We start from the raw sequence: 12,735 nt of genomic DNA on the forward strand, positions 1-12,735 counted from the left end.
TGCTGCAGCAAAGGGTCGGTACAGACAAGATGGAGAGATTGGAGTATAAGGATTGTATATCAGAGAACAAACTATTTCGGCATCTGCATAAAATATATAACATGAAATAAACATATATTTTCCTGTTAAGCATCACCTCAGAACCTAGGTTTAACACAGTTCCAAGTAAGCTATGTAAGTGACAAGTTGATGGATTTCGGTTTCACCACAGTGAGAATGCAATGAGGAAACAAGAACAACTAACAGTTCATTGTACTCTTTCCCGAAAACAAACTCCAGTTACCTCCCTAAATATTTCTGCCTCTCCACTTCTTTCACCTGGTTCAAGACACTCCTTAAAAACCCACCTTTCTCAGACACTCCCTTATGTGGCTGAGTGCCAGTCTTTTATCTGATTGCACTTGGGGCATTTTTAACTATGTTAAAGGCACTATATAAATACAACTTGTTCTTGTAGATTTCATTGTCCATTGTGTAATGAATGTCCTTTGTTGTAATTGTCAACACATTTCTGCATTGTCAGTCACAGTCAGTTAGTTTCATCATTCTATCCGACTGTCCCAATTTCGGCTTCAGTTACAGTGGTAAGTATGCAGGCAGTGCACCTATTACAGATGTAATTAAGGAGCCTGTCATGAGATCCAGATAGTATAATTCTTTGACTCACTGTGTTGTCATTGGGCATCTGGCTCCCGGACACTCAAATTACTCAGGACGCCAATGTGTATCCATCAGGACCAGAGGGCAAGGACACAAGGTGCATGATCCCCTCAGTTAAATACCACAAAATGTGAATTAAGTGCTTGCTGACATGCCCAGCGCAGTACTGAGGGAGTGTTGCACAGTTGGAGGTGCCGTCAGTCAGAAGAGACATTAAACCAAGGCAGTGTCTGCAATCGCAAGGTGTAAAACATTCCACATCCACTATTTTGAAGAAGAGAAGGGGAGTTAGCCCTGGCGTCCTGACCAATATTTATCCCATGATCAACATCACTAAAAACCAAATTGCCTGGTCATTATCATATTGTTTTTTGTGGGAGCTTGCTGTGCACGAATTGGCTACTGTGTTTCCTACATTTCAACAGTTACTACACTTCAAAATAAAAACAGTGCTGGAAATACTCAGCAGGCCAGGCAGCATCTGTGGAGAAAGAAGCAGAGTTAACGTTTCAGGTCTGTGACCTTTCATCAGCACTTTCTGTTTTTATTTCAGATTTCCAGCATCTGCAGTATTTTGCTTTTACTACACTTCAAAAGTTCTTTATTGGCTATGAGGTACTTTGGGTCATCCAGAGGTTGTGAAAGGTGCTACAGAAATGGAAATTCTTTCTTTGTTGTGCTCCAGCACCCTCATGCTGAGTGGATATATGCATTCACATAGAACCTCTTTAGATTATCTCACATGAATAATTGGTGTAGAAAAGTGACAAGAGTTCTGATCCTAGAGATGAAATTAAACTGATATTACAAGCTCTATCTGTGGAATAGGGGAGATATCACACCAGATGTCTGCTTGGATCAATGATTGTTACCTGAGTTACACTGTAATATTTTCATGAACAGACCATATGTATGAACTGTTAAAATGCTTGCACTTTGGGCCATTTATCTGATTGTGTATATATTGCGCGTTACTCATGCCTGATCAGCTGACCTGGTGGCTCAGGAATCCTGCAGGCAGTGATCCCAGCAACTCCACTGAAGTCATTCCTACCAGTGCCCTCCAGCACTGTCCCCTGCCAGAGTCTGTGGAGTCATTGTCAGGGGAATTCATTTCCATGGAAGCACTTGAAATACTTTTTGGGGCCTGTCTGTGCTATGGGCAGTTTGGTTAGCTTTGCCTGCCTGTTAGGAAGAGAGTGTCCAGGACCCCCACCTTCACCCAACTAACCCATGACTGCTCCAATCAATCACTGATAGGGACACACATGCCCTTAGCAAAGCTGATAGACCTCAACTCACTTGGAATATCAGCCACCACTCATACACCTATCCAGGGCTAGGAAGGGAACTCTGGTGCAGAGAGTCCTCTGGACAGTACATCACTTTCTTTATAAGGAAATGGAGAAAGATAATGTATGTGGGTTTGGGAAGAAGAAGGAAAATGAAATAGCGTACAGTCGGGCTGTGGGCCTGAATTTACTGGCCGAAAGAAGGGCTGAATGGCCTGCTCCTGTGTGAGAATGTCTATGTTTCTAACCTGTGATTGGTGGTGGGAATGCACCTTTATAAACAGCACTGCCTGGAAGGTCCCATGAGAGGGATTAACTGGGCGTGCAACAAGCTGCAGCTAGTCCATTGTCCAAGATGAGGATGAAAGCCACGTCACACTCATGGTCAGACTTTCCTTCCTTCACAACAGGGTGAAAGTCTGGGTCAAGGCTCCTTTACAAAGATCTTCAAAGGAACAAGAAAGGGAGGTGGGGATAGTGATTTTTACCAGATGGATGTTTTACTGAAGGTCTTGGATCACACGCACAGGAACTACTCTGAGGTAATTCCATCAACATTTCATTCTCGTCTACAGGGACTCTCATCAGCAGAGATTAGAAGATTAAGGGGTGATCCAACTGAGGTGTTTAACATGATTAAAAGATTTGATATGGTAGATAGAGAGGAACTATGTCCTTGGAGGCAGGGGGACGGTGGTGGTGGGGTGGGGGAGAGGGGAGTGGAGGGAGCCCAGAACAAGGGGATATACCCTTAAAATTAGAGCTAGGCCGTTCAGGGATGATGTCAGGAAACACTTCACACAATGGGTGGTGGAAATCTGGATCTTTCTCTTCAAAAAGCTATTGAAGCTATGGGCCAACTGAGATCGATAGATTTTTGCTAGGCAAGGGTATTCAGGATGATGGAACAAATGCAGTTAAAATGTAGATCAGCCATGATCTAGTTGAATGACGGGACAGGCTCAAGGGGCTGAATGGCCTCTTCCTGTTCCCATGTTGCTTCCTAAGTTCAATGCATTTAATCGCTGGCATTTCACAGATAGGTGTGAGGAAAACTGATATCGCAGGAGGAAGATCAGGTGACTGAAAGCTTGGCCAAAGATGGGTTTTGAGAACTGAAGGAGCACAGAGAGGTGGAAAGCTGCAGATGTTTAAGGAAGGACTTCCAGAGACTGCAAGCGTGGGGTGATGGGAAAAGAGATCTAGAGATGAGAGCCAGAGAAACAGACCATTGGAGGGAGGTTATGTGGCTGGAGGAGACTGGAGAGATCTATCTCTGTTAGTTTAACCCATAACAGTACATTATATCCATTGTTGAAACCTGAACTCTCTTTACCCTCAGTCATTCTTTGAGGCAGCGAGTATAATGTGTCAAGTTTCCCATAAGCATCTCATCCTGGTTTACGGAATCTGTGCAGTCAACAAAGAAAGTAAGTCTTGCAATTTTAACGGTGCCTAACTGAATTCTCTGCTTTAATTTTTCTCCAGCAACCAGTCGTTTAAATTGTTTAAAATGTGAATGAGTAAAAAGCCTTCATTGTAACACACTGTTCTATGACTCAGGAACAGGAGTAGGCCATTCAGCCCTACAAGTCTGTTCCTCCATTCAGTTCAATTATTAGGCAAGCGATGCTAACCGTTTGCCATCACCATGGCCCTCAATTACAGAGGTGCCACTTGAACCGTATTAAGCAACCCCGATTATTTCGGGCAGAGTTTGCCGTGTCGTTTTCCTTTCTTGTTCTGCCATTTTGGTCCTCGCCACTCCGGTTGCATAATCAGTCAAGCAGCTCTATTAAGATAGCCTTTATTGGTTCTAAACTGCACGATTGACGTCAAGAGCAGGGAATTTTCAGACAGAGAATCTACAACCCGCAGCTGCAGCTCATAAGTAGAATAAGGGAAAAGAGTGGAATCTTGGTGTGGATTGGCACATCCAGTCTGGTCCCACTACTTTGCCAGCTGTCACAGTCAGAGAACAGGTATAGTTATTCACAAGGCTGCCTTCCCATTCCATATTATACCATCCACTTCTTATAGAGTGCTAATCGCGTTAACACCATTAGAACGGGTGAAGACTGTATTTCTTTCCCTAAAAATGTAGGCCATGCCAGCAACACCAGCATCCTCTGAATGAATAAATATATTTTTTAGATCCTCTCCCTAAACCTCTTTGCCTTTCCCCTTTAAAGACATTCCTTAAAACTTCATCTGTGACCCTTTTGGTCACCTGTCCTAACATCATCTTATGTGTCTCAGTGTCAAATTTTGGTTGATAAGACTCCTGTGAAGCACCTTGGTATGTTTTACAACGTTAAAGGTGCTATATAAATGCAAGTTGGTGCTACGGCTAATGCAAAGGCTGATTGAATGCTGGCCTTTATATCTGGAGGACTAGAATACAAGGGGGTAGAAGTTATGCTTCAGTTCTGGTTAGACCACACCTGGAGTTACTGTGAGCAGTTCTGGGCACCACACCTTAGGAAGGAGATATTGGCCTTGGAGGGAGTGCAGTGTAGATTTACCAGAATGGTACCTGAACCCCAAGGGTTAAATTATGAGGAAAGATTAAACAAACTAGGGTTGTATTCCCTGGAATTCAGAAGGTTAAGGGGTGATTTGATTGGCATATTCAAGATTTTATGGGGAGCAGATAGGGTAAATGAAGAGAAACTACTTCTGCTGGTTGGGGAGTCTAGAACAAGGGGGCACCAACTAAAAATTAGAGCCAGACCTTTCAGGAGTGAAATTAGGAAGTATTTCTACACACAAAGGGTGGTAGAAGTTTGGAACTCTCTTCCACAAACAGCAATGGATGCTGGATCAGTTGTTCTTTTAAAACTAAGATTGATAGATTTTTGTTAACCAAAGTTATTAAGGAATGTGGGGCAAAGGTGGGTATATGGAGTTAGGTCACAGATTAGCCATGATCTTATTGAATGGCAGAACAGGCTTGAGGGGCTGAATGGCCTCCTCCTGTTCCAGTGTTCCTAAATGACAGTATTCATGGAAGGAGAGCACATTAAGTTATAAAAGCCTTAAAAACAGCCAGTTTGCACTTTCATTCAAGCATTAAGCATTCTTCAGGCGTTCCATTCAGTAGCCACATGATGTCTTTGATTTGCTCCCTTTTGCTTTGCAGACATCATGGTGCAGGAGTATGTAAAGTATGGAGCCTTGGACATGTACTTAAAAAAGAATAAAAACAATAGCTGTGTCAATATCAGCTGGAAACTAGAAGTTGCGAAACAGCTTGCCTACGCCATGAATTTCCTGGTAAGTGTTGCATACATATAGCACAGCAGCTGTCATATTGCTCACTTCCGGATCCACCACTCACAGCTCTATTTCCAAACTATTGTGAGCTATCTTGGTGCATATTGGGACTAGAGTCAATGCACAGGGTTTAATTCCGCTGTCAATTGATTGGGTGAAATATTTCCTTTCACTGATTGCCCACAAAGGTTGGAAATGGGTTTGGGAGCGTCTCAAATGAAAGAAATGAGTAAAAGGTCATTTGTGGCTGGATAAGAGATTCATCTGTCTCATGATGGTCAGAGTGAGAGTGATGATGATTCGTTAGGTCTGAGAGTTGGGTTCAGCTGCATGGAAAGCCACAAGAAGCAGTGCCCTGACCAACTGGAGTGATAGGGGTAGGTTATCCTACAGAGTGACAGAGTACAGATCATCCTATGAAATGGCAGGACATAGGACTTCTTATGAACAGACAGAGCATAGGTCATCCAAAGTGAGGGTCAAGAAGATTTACGGTGCAGAACACCACTGAAGTTGCAAAAAGAAGAGATGAGATAAATAAGACTGCAACTGTACGGCAACCTTAGTTGTTATTATATAACTGGAATCAGGGGACAGCCCAGAGGATGGAGACTCACTCACCTTGCTCTCGTATAAATGCATCTTGTGGAGTCAGCCATGGCTCATTGGTTGCACATCTGATTCAGAAGGTCTTGGGTTCAATTCCCATTCCAAAGACTTGAGCACATAATCTGAGCCATGGCTCCAGTACTAATGGAGTGCTGCACTGTCAGAGGTGCTGCCTTTCAGACAAGACATTAAACTGAAGCCCTGTATGCCCTCTTGGGTAGGTGTCAAAGATCCCACTGTACCAAGAGCACCTCTCATTCTTCTAAACTCCAATGGACACAGGCCCAAACTGTCCAGAGCAGTCCTCTTGATCGGTATCTCATCCACCATCTTAAACATTCATTCCCTCCACCACTAGTGCACAGTGGCAGCAGTGTGTACCATCTATTGCAGCAACGCACCAAGGCTCCTTAGATAGCACCTTCCAAACCCGCGATCTCTACAGCCTAGAAGGACAAGGGCAGCAGACACATGGGAACACCACCACCTGCAAGTTAAAAAAAAACTTTGTTGGCTCTAATTCAGTATGGGATGTTATGCAAGGTGCTATATATGTGCAAGTTCTGTCTTTATGGAGCATCAGTAAATTGAAAGGAAATTTGTAGATTGTAGAAGGAAGGGATGGTAAAGCTTTGCTGTGCTGGGGAAGAATGAGTTGGGATAGGGAGATGCGGGGAGAAGGAAGGCCACGGTTTGAGGTGAGACAAATACTGCTGAGGAAGAGAAAGAAAATGCAGACCAGAATAATCAACAGTTGCTGGCCTCATGTGCCCTCTATGGATTGAGTATAGAATTACAGTGACAGATTCCTGGGAGCAAGTTACCCTTCAACCTTTCCAGTCAGGAATATCTAAAAGGTCAAACGCAACTTAAACGCAAAACTACACCAAATCATAAACTTAAGAATAAAGTAAAAGAATGAAAGTCAGCTGTCACTTGACTTTGAATTTCCATTATTTTAGAACATAAATGTTCTCTTTAAAACAGAGAAGGCTAAGAGGGGATTTGATAGAAGTGTTTAAATTCATGAAGTGATTTAGAGAGAGTAAATAAAGAGAAACTGTTTAAGTGGATGAAGGGTCGATAACCAGAGGGCACAGATTTAAGGTGATTGGCAAAAGAACCCGAGGCAACGTGTGGAAAAATGTTTTTACACAGCTAATGGTTAGGATTTGGAAGGCACTGTCTGATAGGGTGCTGGATACAGATTCAATAGTAGCCTTCAAAAGGGAATCGAATAAATACTTGAAGGAGAATAAATTGCAGGGATATAGAGTAAAGAGTGGGGGAGTGGGACTGACTGGTTTGGTCTTCAAAAGAGCTAGTGCAGACATGATGGGCCAAATGGTCGCTTCCTGTGCTGTCCTCGTCTATGATTCTAAGGCTGTCCACTTAAGAAGGCATTTGATATCGCAAGGTTGACTTGGATAAGGTAGACTCTTGGATCCATTTGATCTCCTCTTTCCAGAATACCAAACCTCACTGTCTTCCCATTCAAGCATCCAACTACTTGATGAAGTTGCTCAGGGTTCAATCACCCTTCCTTGCTAACCCTTTCCTACCACTGTGTGAAAAAAATCCTTCCTGGAATCTGTCCTATATTTTTCCTTAACCTGTGCTCTCATCCAGTGGTCCTGGAGTATCTGAAAGTACTGGTCCAGGGTCTTTATTCTGCCTTGTTTATATAACCCTCTGAAACCTCCCACTCTGAGGGTGTAGAACCCCAGTTTGTCAAGAGTATCTTCACCAGCCCAACTACATTCAGCTTCTACCTGTTGCTGAAGTTTCCTTAAACATGAGGCTTTCTCCTTTTACAGGAGGACAAGCACATTGTCCATGGCAACATTTGTGCAAAGAATGTTCTGTTGACACGCGAAGGAGATGGGATGGCTGGGAGTCCTCCATTTATCAAGCTCAGCGACCCAGGGGTCAACATTACAATCCTGCCAATTGAAGGTAAGAAGGTGAGGGAGATTAGCATGAAATTTACATCAGTGAACAGAGTGTTTTTTTGTTGGCGAAGAGATTGTCCATCAAGATGGGGAATGCCGGGGAATAATGTGAACACTTTTTCATCCAGTCAATATAGATGCTGCCCTTTTAGAAGAAAATTCATGCCTGGATATGGGTGTCACCGGCAAGGCTGGCATTTATCATCCATCATTAATTGCCCTTGACAAGGTGGTGGTGTGCCTTCTTCTTGAACCATTGAGGTCTGTGTGATGGAGATGCTCCCACTGTGCTGTGAGGGAGGGAGTTCCACAATATTGGCTCAGCAAGAATGAAGGAATGGCCGATTTCTGTCCACGTTTGGACGGTGCATGACTCATAGTGGAACTTGGTGGTGATCGTGTTCCCAAGTGCCTGCAGCCTTTGTCTTCTTAGCTGGTCGTGAAATAGCTCATAACTAATTCAGAGGCTGACATATAACTGTGCTTTTTCTGCAGTACGAATTGACCGGATCCCCTGGGTGGCTCCCGAGTGCATTGACGATCCCAACCGTCAGGCGCTAGAATCAGACAAATGGAGCTTTGGGACAACGCTCTGGGAGATATTCAGTGGAGGAGACCTTCCTCTCAACAGCATGGAGCCCACACGGGTATGGAGCTGTCCTCTTCTAGTTTGTCAACATTTTAATAGATTTTGTTCTGGAGCTATTCAATTGCAAAGAACTGCATTGTGAATTACTGGGAGAATTCACCAACATGAATTGGTTCTACAGCCTTTTAAATATAAGAAAACCCAATAGTCCAAACCAGTCATAAAATTGAGAATTGCTAATCCCTGTATATATTCGAGGGAATAGCAAGACCTTGTATGTTATAGGGAAGCAACCGACCCAAAATATAGGGGATAGCAAATCCTGTGTATATTAGAGATATTACAGACCCTGTGAATGTTACAGGGATTCGCAGCCCCTGTGTATGATATAGGGAATAGCAGACACTATACATACTATATAGAATAACAGACTCTGTATATTACAGGGAACAGCAACTTTATGTAAATTATAGGAGAATAGCGGCCCCATTATAGAGTAGGGAATAGCAGCTGCTGTGTATATTTCTCATCTACATGCTACTCCTCAGTGACATCATCCGAAAGCACTATTAGTTTTCACATGTACACTGACGACACCCGGCTCTACCGCACCACCACTTCTCTCAACTCCTCCACTGTTGCTAAACTATCAGACTGCTTATCTGACATCCAGTACTGGATAAGCAGAAATTTCCTCCAATTAAATATTGGGAAGACTGAAGCCATTGTTTTTGGCCCCCGCTCCAAACTCTGTTGCCTAGCTACTGACGCCATCCCTCGCCCTGGCAACAGTCTGAGACTAAGCCAGTCTGTTCACAACCTTGGTGTCACATTTAACCCTGACATGAGCTTCCAACCATATATTTGCACCATCGCTAAGACCGCCGATTTCCACCTCTAACATCGCCCGACTGCGCACCTGTCTCAACTCATCTGCTGCTGGAACCCTCATTCATGTCTTTGTTACCTCTAGACTTGACTATTCCAACACACTCCTGGCTGGTCTCCCACATTCTACCCTCCATAAACTTTGAGGTCATCCAAAACCTGGCTGCCCCTGTTTTAACTCACACTAAGTCCCATTGACCAATCACTCCTGTGCTCAATGACCTACATTGGCTCCCCGTCAGGCAACAACTTGATTTTAAAATTCTCATCCTTGTTTTCAAATCCCTCCATGGCCTCTCCCCTCCCTATCTCTGTAATCTCCTCCAGCCCCACAACCCTCTGAGATCTCTGCGCTTCTCTAATTCTGGCCTCTGAAGCATCCCCAATCTTAATTCCTCCACCGTTGGTGGCCACACCTTCAGTTGCCTAGGTCCCAAGCTCTGGAATACCCTCCCTGCACCTCTCTGCCTCTCCACCTCGCTTTCCTCCTTTAAGACACTCCTTAAAACCTACCTCTTTGACCAAGCTTTTGGTCATCTGACCAAATATTTCCTTATGTGTCTTATTATGTTTTATAATGCTCCTGTGAAGTGCCTTGGAACATCTTATTGCATGAAAGGGGCTATATAAATGTAAGTTGCTGCTGCTGCTGATGATGATGATGATGATGACGATGATGATGAATAACCCCCTGTATATATTACAGAGAATAGCAGACACTTTGTGTGTGCTACTATTCCTTCAATGTTTCTTCAGTGTTTCTGGCTATCCTCTTTCTTTATTTCTATCCCTTTTTAACTAATTGTCTCCAATTCTTCTCCTGATTCTTGCTGGGGTACCATTTCACACCTTTGACTCTCACTCAGGTGCCTATTACTCCAACATGAGTGTAAACACTGAATGCTAGTAGGCTGCTTAACTGTAGGAGGCATCACAGGGATGCTGGCCTCATCCATATACATGTACTTTCCACCACGGTTCACAGAAAATAAACTTGGGAGCAGGACCCGGCTGATTTTCCTCCACTTCTGCTTTGACCTGGATGCCGAGGTCTATTTATGTAACCCTATTTCCAACTTGCTTAAAGAAAGTTGCATTTATGAGAGTGTCTATCGTGACCTCCCAGAATGCTTTACAGCCAATGAAATACTTTTCAAAACGCAGTCGCTGCCATGGCAGCCAATTTTCACATAGCAAGCTCCCACAGACAGCAACTTGAAAAAGGCCAGATAATCTGTTGTGGGATAAATATTAGCCAGGATACAGAGGCAGATCTCCTCTGCTCTGCTTTGAAATAATGCTACAGGATCTCTTATGTTTACCAGAAGAAGGCAGATAGGGCCTCGGTTTAATGCATCATCTAAAAGACAGCACTGCCAACTGTACGGCACTCACTCAGAACTGTACTGGGAGTGTAGGCTTACAATTTTGCACTCAGCTCTACTGAAACGGGGTTTAGACGCCACAACCCTCAGGTGACAGTGCTACACACTGAGTCACAGCAACTCAATGGAGAACGAGCATTGATCCCAGGACCTCTCCATTCTGCGTGGTTCAGTTGTGGACCAGTCATTGAATTTGAAATTTGGGGTAGTTTTCCCCTTCTCAGTTCGGGCAATAATCCGATGGAGCAGATCAGCTACAGATTGTAGAAACTGCCAAAGAACAGAAGATCTGCTGGTGGATATTTGTAATTGTTTTTTTTTTTAACACCTCTGGTCTGTTTTGCCTCACTAATCACACAGAAGCTACAGTTTTATGAAGACCGTCTCCAGCTTCCTGCTCCCAGGTGGACAGAACTAGCCAACCTCATCAATCAGTGTATGATCTACCAGCCCTACCTGCGGCCCTCCTTGAGAGCCATCCTCAGGGAACTCAACAGATTGAATACATCAGGTAGCCAGTTTTGGAAATTAGTGTTTTTTTAACTCATTCATGGGATGTGGACGTCGCTGGCTAGGCCAGTATTTATTGCCCATCCCTAATTGCCCTTGAGAAGGTGGTGGTGAGCTGCCTTCTTGAACCGCTGCAGTCCATTTGGGGTGTAGGTATACCCACAGTGCTGCTAGGAAGGGAGTTCCAGGATTTTGACCCAGCGACAGTGAAGGAACAGCGATATAGTTCCAAATCAGGATGGTGTGTGACTTGGAGGGGAACGTGCAGGTGGTGGTGTTCCCATACATCTGCTGCCCTTGTCCTTCTAGGTGGTAGAGGTCACAGGTTTGGAAGGTGCTGTCGAAGGAGCCTTGGTGAGTTGCTGCAGTGCATCTTGTAGATGGTACACACTGTGCGTCGATGGTGGAGGGAGTGAATGTTTAAGGTGGTGGATAGGGTGCTGATCAAGTGGGCTGCTTTGTCCTGGATGGTGTTGAACTTCTCTAGTGATCTGTGCAGGAGTGTCAGATAGCTGGAGTCATATAGAAAAATATTATTTTGGGAAACAGTTTATGAGTAATAGGGTTAATGGAATATTTTAAACTTTATTCCCACTTTTTGTGAATTTTGTGCTCTTCAAGCTAGTGGTATTAGTGTTGGGGAATGGAGTACTTAAGCAGCCACTGTCCCATTCAACCCTCCCAGAACAGGTACAGCACGGGGTTAGATACAGAGTAAAGCTCCCTCTGCACTGTCCCACCAATGCATACACATGAACATATGAATGAGGAGCAGAAATAGGCCATTCGGCCCCTCGAGCCTGCTCCTCCATTTAATAAGATCATGGCTGATCTGTTTGTGTTTCAAATTCCACATTCCCATCTACCCCCTTTGATTCCCTTGCCTAACAAGAATTATCTACCCTGCCTTAAAAATATTCAATGACCCTGCCTCCACCACCTTCTGAGGCAGAGTTCCAAAGTCGCACAATTCTCTGAGAAAAAAAAATCTCCTCATCTCTGTCCTGAAAGGGCGACCCCTAATTTTAAAACAATGCCCCCTGAGTTCTGGATTCATCCACAAGAGGAAACATCCTTTCCACAACCAACTTGTCAAGACCGTTCAGGATCTTATAAACTTCAATCAAGTCTCCCCTTACTCTTCTAAACTCCAGTGTAAACAAGCCCAGTCTGTCCAACCTTTCCTCATAAGAGAACCCACTCATTCCAGATATCAATCTAGTAAACCTCCTCTGATCCACCTCCAACACATTTACATCCTCCCTTAAATAAGGAGACCAAAACTGCTCACAGTATTTGAGATGTGGTCTCACCAATGTCCTGAATAACTGAAGCATGACATCCTTACTTTTATTTTCAATTCTTCTCGTAATAAAGGATAGTATTTCATTAGCCTTCTTTATTACTTGCTGTACATGGATACTAACTTTTTGTGATTCATGCACTAGAACACCTAGATCCCTCTGCACCTCGGAATTCTGCAGTCATTCTCCGTTTAAGTAATACTCGTTTTTTTTATTCTTCCTGCCAAAGTGAACAACTTCACATTTTCCCACATTATACTGCATTTGCCA

At 43.8% G+C, this 12,735-nt stretch overlaps 1 protein-coding gene across 3 annotated transcripts in view; it reads left to right on the plus strand.

Annotated features, from left to right (window-relative positions):
* The window catches only part of LOC137351558 (tyrosine-protein kinase JAK2-like), a 91,059-nt gene that overhangs the window by 56,383 nt on the left and 21,941 nt on the right, over positions 1 to 12,735 (plus strand). For all 3 annotated transcript variants that reach the window (XM_068016080.1, XM_068016082.1, XM_068016081.1), the window contains exons 12-17: positions 2,363 to 2,494; positions 3,295 to 3,382; positions 5,095 to 5,228; positions 7,655 to 7,793; positions 8,285 to 8,436; positions 11,012 to 11,162. In XM_068016080.1, the coding sequence (XP_067872181.1) occupies positions 2,363 to 2,494; positions 3,295 to 3,382; positions 5,095 to 5,228; positions 7,655 to 7,793; positions 8,285 to 8,436; positions 11,012 to 11,162 (796 nt within the window). The remainder of the gene's footprint in view (positions 1 to 2,362; positions 2,495 to 3,294; positions 3,383 to 5,094; positions 5,229 to 7,654; positions 7,794 to 8,284; positions 8,437 to 11,011; positions 11,163 to 12,735) is intronic.

Source organism: Heterodontus francisci, chromosome 36, assembly GCF_036365525.1.
Source record: "Heterodontus francisci isolate sHetFra1 chromosome 36, sHetFra1.hap1, whole genome shotgun sequence".
Lineage (NCBI taxonomy): Eukaryota > Metazoa > Chordata > Chondrichthyes > Heterodontiformes > Heterodontidae > Heterodontus > Heterodontus francisci.